General features: G+C 35.6%; 2 protein-coding genes across 2 annotated transcripts in view; both read left to right on the plus strand.

Moving 5' to 3' along the window:
- The window catches only part of LOC144442850 (Golgi-associated plant pathogenesis-related protein 1-like), a 10,828-nt gene extending 5,262 nt beyond the window's left edge, over positions 1-5,566 (plus strand). Inside the window, exons 2-6 of the mRNA XM_078132237.1 lie at positions 1,692-1,867; positions 2,141-2,287; positions 2,809-3,036; positions 3,567-3,644; positions 4,051-5,566. Of these exons, the coding sequence (XP_077988363.1) occupies positions 1,717-1,867; positions 2,141-2,287; positions 2,809-3,036; positions 3,567-3,644; positions 4,051-4,205 (759 nt within the window). The 5' untranslated portion in view covers positions 1,692-1,716 and the 3' untranslated portion in view covers positions 4,206-5,566. The remainder of the gene's footprint in view (positions 1-1,691; positions 1,868-2,140; positions 2,288-2,808; positions 3,037-3,566; positions 3,645-4,050) is intronic.
- Positions 5,567-5,721: 155 nt separating this feature from the next.
- On the plus strand, positions 5,722-9,097 carry LOC144442005 (protein cueball-like). The gene is made up of 2 exons (XM_078131277.1): positions 5,722-7,395; positions 8,640-9,097. The coding sequence occupies exons 1-2, from the start codon at positions 7,347-7,349 to the stop codon at positions 9,095-9,097; spliced, it is 507 nt and encodes a 168-aa protein (XP_077987403.1). The 5' UTR covers positions 5,722-7,346.
- The last annotated feature ends 2,814 nt before the right edge of the window (positions 9,098-11,911 follow it).

The following is an 11,911-nucleotide window of genomic DNA, read 5'->3' on the forward strand; positions in this document are numbered from 1 at the left end:
CTGCGCAAATAGAAAAATATGAACTATTTCCCACGGTCACTTTTTTTTATATAATTCTATTTTGCAAAGTTATCATTCGGTTAACGTTGTTATTAATCTTTTATTCAAAATCAATTTAACTTGATTGGCGTGTTTTAAATGCATTTGGAATGATGCCAGCTTATCATGCGAAATAATTGTGTCAAAATATGGCAGAGAAACAAGAAGGTCCTAATTGTTTAGATAACATCATACTTTTTGAGTTTAAATTTTGTCTTTTTCAAAAATAAATAAATAAATAAATAACTAATTACATAAATAAATAATTACATAAATCATAATATAAAACCTTTCAAAAAGGTCAGAGTTGTGAATAAATAGGAATCAGCCTTGACAGTTGTCACATAAATTCGAATTACTACAAGGTCAGTCGTCTGCCACTTACTTTAACTGATACTGCAATGAGTGAAGCGACCTATCATACAGTCCACTAGTTTGACACCGACGGCGTTTGTTACCTTGTTGAATGTGCTGTACAATGACATACAGTAGTTCGTGGTCTTATTTGGTAATGTAAATTGTAATCATGACTGCCAACATTCCTAATTACCATATCGTGAAATATACACAACGGTGCATTGTGTGCATAAATTAATTATTTACCCTCTCCAAAAGTAAACATGTACAGAGGATTATCAAGGGCATGCATGAAAAAAATGAAACTTGTAGCATAGGATTTGACAGAACTTATTTTTGATGCACTAAAGAGAAATATATTGTATATCCCTGGAGGTACTACAATATTGGAATAAGGTATTTACAGTGATGCATGAAAAATGATTTTTTTTCTGTACGTGTGTTTTCATGGTGTTCGTAACAGTATTAGTAATCCATCAATGTTCTCCCCATGATAGAGGAAGCACATATGCATAGTTGAGACCATCCTTCCAGCCACCAGGGCTGCCATGCTTGACAGGTTTCTGTTATCTTTCAAACGGATTATGCAATCCTTTTAGGAATTTTCACCTTAAATGACACTAAATGTAAGAAAATTGGTCATCCTAAATTTGTATGTTTTTGATGAGCATAAGTAAGTGAGAATATTTGTCGGTGTTGAAAACATGCATACACTCTGCTAATTATATTGTGCAAATTAATCAAATTAATTTTTAATGATGTGCCTTCCTTGCGATCTATACTATAGTATAATATAATGGATGAACATGAGCATAATTGTTCATATTGTCTAAATATAACACACTCTACAGTCTTTACCTGATGCTGTGCGAGAAAAGAGACAAATGCAAATTTGATAACAAGATATCACAGACAATAAGCATCTATAAGCGTATATCCCACCTGTCAGCCATCTTATAATTGCACATCGGCTTTCAATTCATGTTGTTGGTGACATACAGTATTACTCCGCTAAGGACGACTGCAGATTAAGGAGATCGTGGAATATACAGTTATTTAGGACAAAAACATCTACGATCATAGTTCTTGTTTCCAGAAAATGTGCTTTAATGTCAATACTGTGCCATGGAGTGTTGTGCCATGCCTGCGTGGTTGTGCATGTGTTTGGAAGGGGGTAATGATGGTAGTGGTATTTATGTGTTTGTGTGTGTCAATCGATGTGAACTGTATAAGGTGTTGGTATACCAATACATAATTATGTTTGATAACTTACTTTATTTGTTAATTTCATATAGACGTTCTTGAAGAAAAACATCAAATATGGGGAAATCACAATCTAAGAGGTCATCTGACGGCACAACCACTTCATACGAAAGGAGAGTTGTAACCAAGACAACCAAAACTAGGACGATTACAAATGCTGATGGTACAACACAAGTTATAACTGAAACAGAAACTAGCTATGACAACGGTAGGTACACAGATATAACATGTGGAAATGTCTTTTCGCTGATCAGAAACTTCACAACTTGAAATGGTAATTGTAATGATGAAGAGGGGGAAGGGAGAGAGAGAGAGAGAGAGAGAGAGAGAGAGAGAGAGAGAGAGAGAGAGAGAGAGAGAGAGAGAGAGAGAGAGAGAGAGAGAGAGAGAGAGAGAGAGAGAGAGAGAGAGAATAAAACAGCGAAAGATGGAAACAGAGAAAGCATGGTGCAATCACGAACTATGTTTTTCCTTTAAATAGATTCTGGTAGAAAGGGCGGTAAGAAAGGAGGATTCGCAGTGTTTGGTAAGAAGGGCGAAAAGAAACAAAAGGTTAAAAAAGAGAAGAAGGGAAAACGAAATAAGACGTCAATAGAGGCTGGTGGAGAAGTCAAAGATGTTAAACCAGGTTTGTCATTTCATCATTTAATAAAAAAAACCCCAAATGGTCAAATTCTTAATACGGTTTGGTTGACATCACCATGGAATATTTTGAGATGCGTACACTTGCGTAAACTTGTGAGTGTAGCTGATATGACATCATAAATGTGATGAGAAATAATTTAGGGTGTGGACCCAAAACTATTTGTCATCGTGTATATGTCGCTGTATCATTTGGACAACTTCAAACGTAATTTTATGTATAATATATGCAATTTAAAACCCTTTTGGATGCTTTACATCAAGAGTTAGACATAATCATTGTATAGAACGAATCATTAATAAAATAGCAAAAAGTTACAACTATCGAAGCCTTAGTGTTAAATGATGTCATTGAGCCATTTGCATATTTTATCAGTGATTTGCGTATTTTATAGGGATTTGCATATGTAATCAGTGATTTGCATATTTTGTTGTAGTGTGTCCCAGAACGTGTTGCCTGGCATCTTCGCAGTTTCTCACTTCTATGTTTATGTTTACAAAATACAGATGCAAAGTTCTTGAAGAATCTGAGGCAAGATGTCTTGAAATGCCACAACAAGTACCGTAGCAAGCACAGCGCATCTTCTCTCAAATTAAACGATTCCCTGAACAAAACGGCTCAGGATTGGGCTGAACAGATGGCTAAGTCTGATAGGTTTGGACATCGACCAAACGGCAAATATGGAGAGAATATTTACTATGCTATGAACTCAAGGGGACTTGGTACACTCACAGGTAAATCTTCAATTATGAATATTTTCAGTCCTAGAATGGATATGCATATACACGAAGGATTCCACTATTCTATAAATCCAGTTGGTTTTCATTCCCAGTTTTAATTTGTTGTTTGCATTTTGGGTCAATAGGCGGGAAAAGCAGACACATTAATCTCAAATCTTTACAATTTGTTATTCAAACCAGGTATATTGTATTTTACGACCAAGTCCGTTCTATTCCTTGACCCCCCAATACTACAGAGAATAACATATCTTTGTGTTTGTTCGAAAAACAACAGCGGGTTGATTTACGTCATTTAAATGTATTTTATAAAAGTAACAAGTGTTACTTGTCTGTGATTAGATATTGTAAAAATGTTACATTTTAGACTGAAAGATCAGCCGTTGTGGGCGCTCTTCAAGTTATCGTCCCTTTCAACAACCAGGGATAACGAGGACGCTCCTAGTGATGTATTTTACAGTGTAATGTAGTTGTTTGGCCTGGCACTGACCTAGTAATACAATATCACCCATCTTTCTATTCCACAGGTCAATCTGTTGTTCAATCGTGGTATGACGAAATCAAAAATTACAATTTCAAGAGAGGCGGTTTTAGTTCAGGCACAGGTAAATGTTAGATTCCTTTATGTAATATAAAAGAAGAAAGATTTTCCATTTAAAAATAAATTGATAGTTTCTAGTAAGTCAACAAATTGGTATTAATGCCACAATGACTCTTACTTGTTATGCTTTATGAAATATTTGTTCCTTGGAATGTCACTCTTATCATGCTACTAGCCAAACCCTGTTTTGAAACTCGGTGGAATGTTTGCATCTAATTCACAGTGGAACACATTATGTAAAAGAAGCATCACTGCCGTAGTCATAAATCAAAACTATAAACACCCACTATCTAAGTTCACCACCATAGGTGCGCTCGAAAAAGCGCATACTCCATTGATGAAGTCCTAGATTCAACTCTTAATCAAAATAAATAATGTTTAATTTAACATTTTTTTTGGTATGATTCCAGGACATTTTACTCAGGTAGTGTGGAAGGGGTCGAAGGAACTCGGCCTTGGCTTCGCGCCAAGCAGGAACAGAGCAAACACGTGGTATGTGGTAGCCAATTACAACCCAGCTGGCAACGTCCAGGGACAATATGATCAGAACGTTTCAGCTAAATAGAATTGTTTTACGTCACTTCCGTGTCCTACGCCATATTAGGCAATATCGCCATATTGGATGAAGTGATTATAGAAAAAGACACTGTAGTCGAAGAATTTCCAAGTTTATGTACGAATTTTCTCAGATCTCAAGTACAGACGATGGGAATCAAAACTTTCACTTCATTCAGTATATTTCTTCAAACGAAAAAGCCTTTCTGTCATCTCCAAAAGATAGCCGATAGTGGCATTATTGAGATTCTAGTGTAGCATATGTTTTGTTTCTGTTTCGTGAGCGTTCAGTACTGCAACATTTTACTTTATACATGAACCACTTAACAAAAATATAAACTGCACTGAATATAATCTGCCATAGAAGAATTCTAGTCAATATAAGTGAATTTTTTTAGGTGGTAACGTGTGTATATTTTATTAGTAGAAAGTTAGAGAAAATTATCGTAGAATACTATTACGTAACCATGACAACGGTTTGAGAACCAATGAAGTAAATACTTAGGTCTAGTCATAGGCCTACGCAAGTTATTTTTTACCAGCTGTCATATATATGTAGTTTTTATATGAATATCCCACATTCCCATTCCCAGTATTGTTTTCAGATGAACTATATGACATTATTTGACCTGTTAAAGGCCAATGATTCAATCCCATATTCTTGCATTAGTGTTATCTTGTTCGGTGTCACCATGAAGTTTACGTAATATCGTAATTTTTGTTCTGTATCAACTTTTTTCAGCTGATCTGCCAGACATCTTTTGCTCACCCAGATTTTAAGCATTAAACGAACTGGGCCTGTATGTTTTTTTTAATGTTAGTTACTATTCGAGGTTTGTTGTCTTTTTCAACTGGTATTGTCAGCATAAACATGCGCAATGTAGCCTCTAGATAAAGCCCTCTAGTGACAACAATGTTAAAAGTTGAAATTCCTATATACGCTGATTTTCATATCAATGGAAAACTTCATGTGCATGTGTCACATGTAACAATGCTTACTGATGATTATCGAGGCTCAAGGGAATGATTCCGATCGCTGTCAAGTAGACTTGTATCGCTAGGGGGCGCAATACAGACTCCAAGTCAGTTGAAATGACCGAGGTATATTATTGCAGATTTCATGTTTAAACATTATAGTAGAACAGCATTATTTTTACCAGCGATATAGATTTGATGATCAGCACAAGTATTATATCGTACTTGTTAGTCTGCTGTAAAATTCAGGTATATTCCAAAAAAACATTTGGTATTTTTTGTTTAAACTTTGACCAAAACTGACAAATCTTACTAGTTGAAGACAGAGAAGCTTAGTATCTCTACAACTCTTAAGAAAACATTTCTCAAATAAAGTTTTTTTTTGAAGAAAAACCATTCTTTTTGGCTGAAACATCAATTCTCTCACTATCTGTCTGCATTTCTTGTAACATCTTTTCACGTTTGTAACAATGGTGATTGCAGCACAGTTACAGATCATAGAATATTTATTGCTGTTGTTGTATACACGGGCGATGGTGGAGCTTGTTTTGACCATGGATGTATTAATACATCCATGGTGTGAGACATGATAATTCAAAGGGAAAAACAAGAAAAAGCACTATCAAATAAACAGAGGATACAGTAATTTACTTTGGATGGGAGAAGATGCAATGTACCTCCATACACAAGGGTCTATTCAAATGGCAGGGTTCGTAGCGACAACGACAACGCCCAACGTCGCATGCGTGTGCATTACTTTTGCACGCGCGTGCGCATTTATCGAAGTGTCAGAAAATGGTCTGTTTTGTTTTGATCAACTCCTAACAGATATGTTTTTATTAAACTATTCTTTTTTATACAGATATAGCAATGACCCCTGCAAAATGTACAAGCATATAATCAGTCGATGAGAAATATGTGGACATAAAACTGACCTGTTTGTAAAGCACGGACCACTTAATGCTAATTAAAGAATAAGAAATGAGTCAATAAACTAAACAGTGCATAATAACTCATGTACACTGAAATCTTTCAAATATAATTTTGAATACTTCTGATTTCATTCTTTAAAAATCTCTAAGGTAAAGGACGAACTGACCTTGTTTTAGAAGGTAGGCTTTTCCATAAAAATAGTGCCCTCGAAGGAAAAGGCACGCTGGCTATATAAGTATATATACTCGGTTCTGACATTGGGATACCCAGTGTTAAGACATACAATGAAGGGAATATGAAAATTGCTATAGAATGACCATATATGTGCATTGTAATCCATGCAAATATACATGAATGTGTGACTTGACTCTGTAGCATTGGCAAAAAACTTAACTGCTAACAAACGGCAACATTTTTGACAAATAGAGAAGGCACTCGTGGTAATGTTAGTGATACTTGCAAATTTGCCACCATACATTTATGTTTGTCCACAAACAAATTCACTCATGGTTTTCAAATTGAAGGTTTGTTGTTCATTGTGCACGTCGAGGGAATATATTTACCAAACGTCTCTTATGACGGCGTTTGTTCTATTTCTGCAGTTCAGTTATTATAATGATCATTAATTCAGGAATTTATGATTTTTGTATTTAAATTATTCAACCAATAGCCATCTTGATTATATTGTTTATGATCTTGGAAGTATACATGCTAGTGGTAAAGTTAGTGACCTTATTAGCGTATTAAATTGAGTTCGAAAGCTCACCTCTTGACCCCTCTCAATTGCAAGCCACTTGCGTCACACCTAAGAATCGAGTTCTTAAACCTGCAAGTGGCGTATTCCTACTTACTGGCAGTGACTCAAAACAGTGACGGCTACAACCTTTTTCTTCCTTTGAAAAAAAAGTACAGAAGAAGAGTTCATACATATTCGACCACACCTGTCAACCCTACCCCAAGACGTGTCTTTCTGAGGCAAACATACCTGAGGTCACCCCGTATACGAATAATACATTAGCGTGTGATGAAAGCTGACTGAGGCATAGTTCGTATTGCGCTTTGATTCGAATTGAATAGATCGTTGTTTACCCTCTGTGAATACATTCCGTCAATTGATGAATAACACAATTGATATAAGCAGAAGCACAGAGCGCACAAACACAATTTCGACGAGACGTTAACCACATTGGACCGCCCTTTAAAACCAGTCTGTTCTCCAACGAGTGCGATTGTGGTGTTCAAAATGACCAGAAAATCGTCAACCTTGGTATTGCTTGTCTGCATATTTTGCGGTGAGTAAGCTATAAGACTTGCCCTATCAACAATTCCAGCAATACATACATGTACATGTATGGAATATGCTAAAAACAACTAACAGCCAATATCGAAATAGGCCAGGGTTTATTTTTTAATACATTTGGGGTCAAAGATCAGAGTCATTTCCAAATCTTAGATAGGTAGCTGAGACTTATCTAGTTATTATATATATTTTTGGTTAACGGTGAACTCTTTATTTAGGTTGAGATAACTAAGTTAGAATGCAAAGGCCAGAGATCAAATACAAAATTTCACATTAGTATTAATAGTATCTTATCAGAGCAGCAAAAATAATTACATAGGATTATTCTTTTGTCTCTCCAAGACAAGTCACATAAGTTTTAATCCTAATCTGGCTGAGAAGCCTTTAATCACAGACTGTGTTGTTTCCTTGGGACGTGAAAATTGGCACTCGACATAAACCGTTGTGCTTTGTAAACTTGCTATGTCAATGAAAGACAGTGAGCTCTTTAAAATGTTCAAACATTCAAACAAAAAGGTGTGTGTTTATGATAACTTATGACAAATACACTTAAGGTGAGTTTAGTCGAGAGGTTTGTTATGCCGTTGTTTGTTGGGTTTTGTGTTTGGATATGATTGTATACAATACAATACAATACAATACAATACAATACAATACAATACAATACAATACAATACAATACAATACAATACAATACAATACAATACAATACAGAACATTACAATACAGTACAGTACAGCACAACACAGCACAATACAATACAATACAATACAGTCTGGTTTACGAACAATGCATGCTACTCCTGAGAAAGGGCATGTCATTGCAAAAACACTCATGCATTTCTCTTGGACCATTATAAACACATTGTGGGATGGACGTGTGGCCTCACAAACTAGCTATAAGTCAAATCACCATGTCGGGCTTGTATGAATAACAACTCTACGAAATGTAAGACTATATGTATGTATGTATGTATGTATGTATGTATGTATGTATGTATGTATGCGTATGTATGTATGTATGTATGTATACGTTTGTATGTATGCATACGTATGTATGTATGTATGTATGTATGTATGTATGTATGTATACGTATGTATGTATGTATGTATGTATGTATGTATGTGTATTTTACAGTATTATAATATGGGGTGGGTGTGGTGTGGATGAATTCAAAACAGTAACAACCCTTTCATTACAATTGGGGTCACGATTTTCTATTATATTTACTGTCAGGTCTCAAAGAAAGCAGAAGTAGGATTTTGTATACAAAAATAAAAGCATATGACGAATCATCTAATTTAATGGCTATTGAGAATACTGGCGATGCCATTTACCAATCGTTATTGTACGGAAATGACGTCAACGTGTCAACTCTACATGAAGGTGACCAACAGTTATTATCAGCTCTGACATTTGACATTGAAGACAACCTCGTTTTCTGGATTGATACTTTTCAAAAGACAATTGTAAAAATGGATTTAGGGACTGGGAATACGACAACTATCCATGTCGGTTTGTCTCCAAATTCACGTGGTATAGGAGTAGACTGGGTCGCTAATAATGTGTACTGGACAGATACTGATTACAATTGGATCATGGCCTGTGACTATGATGGATTATATTATCATACTGTGGTTAACACTGGGTTGGACGAACCTGCTGATTTGGTTTTGGATCCTCAGAACGGGTGAGAAAAGTAAAGTATCAATTTACTTCAATTGAACTATCACAGTATCGAGCTCACTAGACATGTATCTCAAAGTGTCACTGCTATAAATTATATATTATTCCCCCAAATTTCTCCTTCTTTCAGCCAACGAGTATCTTCCGGCTGAATGAAGTTAACTATCAGGGAATGATATAATTATACCTCCTCGAGCATGTTTTATGTAACGCGCTTTTTTGGAACGTTTTGTTTCATATTTTGAACACAGCCAACCCAGAGACGTAGACATAGGTTGCCGTGGCGTAGAACAACTTAACCCCGAGTATATAAACCATATTTTCTGTTCAAAGACAATAACTTGTCTTACGTATGGTATATTGTCCTTTGTTGTGAAAAATCTCTTGATCGAGGGCTTCTAAGGGTATATTGATTCATACCTGTCATTGTGCTTATGATTGTATCGTACACTTTGCCTTGAGGTTCATATCCTGGCCCTTCGAACTTAGAAATCGTTTCACTTTCAGTTAGTTTGAGGTCACTTAATTGTGAATCCATGTTGATATTGTCACTGTAATAAACCCTATTTAACATGCTGAAACAACTCCCGATACACCACTTTTTGAAACAACTTGCTAATGACATACCAAACAAGAAACGGGGTTGTAAATGCTCACTATCTGCTGGTTGCCACCCTCTTTATATTAGCTTGTGAAAACTGCGATGGAAATGTTCAAGTAGAGTGTCCGATTTGAAGACAAAACAAAACTTTAACATACATTTCTCTTGGTTTCCAAACAGAGAGACTGAGTTTATCCGCCTCTAATGTTCTTTGAATGATACTTCGTGGTTTCATGGGTCTTAGAAGGCATGGACATTTATTTAGATGAACATTTTTCATGACCAGATATAGCTTACCCTGGGCAAGTTTCCAATATTGCGACTAGTCTAGTCGAATTAATATTAACATTTTTTTCAGACCAAGATACCTGACCAAACAGAGTGTAATCCTCTTTTCTTTTCTTGAACTCGCGTAACTGCAACATGGAGAACGTTGATAAATTCGGAAAGTACATGTTTTAAATGTCGTCGCAAATGCAATACAGCGCTTTGAGGGTTACTGTTGACTCTCTTTGTATAACATAAACTATTAAGAAACTGCACATTCCACACTTTACGATAACGAGAGTGAAATGTCTTGCTACATTTAGTCTGAATGAAAAGAACCCGTTTAAACGTACTGCAATTAGACACAGACCCGATACAAGCGGGCGTAAACTATTGCTCTTGCTCAAAAAGAAAAAAAAAAACACGAGAAAAGTATGAGATGAAAATTTAACCTTTGAGGCCTAGCTGTTCATAAAAAACATTCCAGAGTTCAGTTCATACATATCTCACATGGACATTATGTATTTTCACACCTGTTACATGTTTTATTCCATATTCAAAGTTCAAATATTATTTCCATATCAGATATCTCACCACAATAATTCTAATACCCATATAATGTGACTCTTAAGACTAGCTTTTGGAACTGCAATTTGTGTACATGACTTGTTCTATACTGAAACATTTCAAAGAGTAAATGGTAAACATGACTGCCCACTAGGGGAATATGAAAATGGATTAGCTCAAAATACTACGAGTTTTGCAATATAAAGCCTGTTACATGTTAGTGTTTACTGCTCTGTCTGGTATAATCACGCTGAAACAAATAAGAAACTGTATATTCTACACTATAGACAGTAAGAATGAACGAGGCCTATTTTTTGTGACATTTCGTCTAAATGAAATGAACGGATGTGCCTGCTTGCAGACATCAAACGCAGACATCAAACACATTGACGCCCTCGTGTTTGGCAGTTTGCGTGTAGTTGCAATACGTTGAAGTAGTGTATTTCACGGGGACAAATTATTGCAAGTGATTACGATCATTTTATCTTAAATTGTTGAGTGTACAGTTTCGTATTGGTTTCTGTATGATTATATGAAAAGAGAACCGGAGAACACTAGCATATACATTTAAAGTTAGTAAAGGGCTACATATGCGTTTTGATAGTTGCTGAGTAATATTAGAAGCGAAAGGTACTATTCACAATTGGGAATCTTTTCCGAATCCGAATCTTTTCCAAAGTCTGGATACATTTAATATGTTTTTGTTACATGGTCAAAGTGTGTAGAAAGTACAGTATATGCAACATCATTATAATGATTGAGTCGGTTTTCATTTCCACACTTAGAGTCTGTCGCTTATTGGAAGTGTCATTTAAAAAGTGTGCAATATTATCAATGGGAATTGTATTTTGAACAGACCGAATGTGATCATGTTGCCCTCACAGACATGGTTATTTGATGGAAACATTGAGTTTGTTGTCTGTGATGACACAAACTGTTGTATGGATTGAAAGTGTTGTGTCATGGTAACCTCAATTGATTGTCACTTATGTGAAACAATGTTGCAGTTTACACGTGTTTCCCTACGGAAATTTAGTTTAGCCGTTTCGTTCATGCAATTACTACAGACTCTTACTGAGTGGTGTTTTCAAACGTAGAGAAATGGACTGTTGGCTAAATTATAAGGCGGGTGCATAGACTATACCTTCCAAACTACTAACATCTCGGTTGTAAAACGAGCAAAACATATACAGTGTTCTCAAATGAGTCATGATGATGAAATAAAAACAGCAACGCGGCGTATTACTACAAATGCTTCATGATTACTTGGCTTTAAATAAGACTCCTTCAAATTCTATACATGAAAAAGAGAAATAACATACCAAGTGGTGATAAATGGTTTTTATAGTTAATTATAAAAGGTAATCTTTACCAAAGGATACCCTGT

Source organism: Glandiceps talaboti, chromosome 11 (genome assembly GCF_964340395.1).
Source record: "Glandiceps talaboti chromosome 11, keGlaTala1.1, whole genome shotgun sequence".
In the NCBI taxonomy this organism is placed as follows: domain Eukaryota; kingdom Metazoa; phylum Hemichordata; class Enteropneusta; family Spengelidae; genus Glandiceps; species Glandiceps talaboti.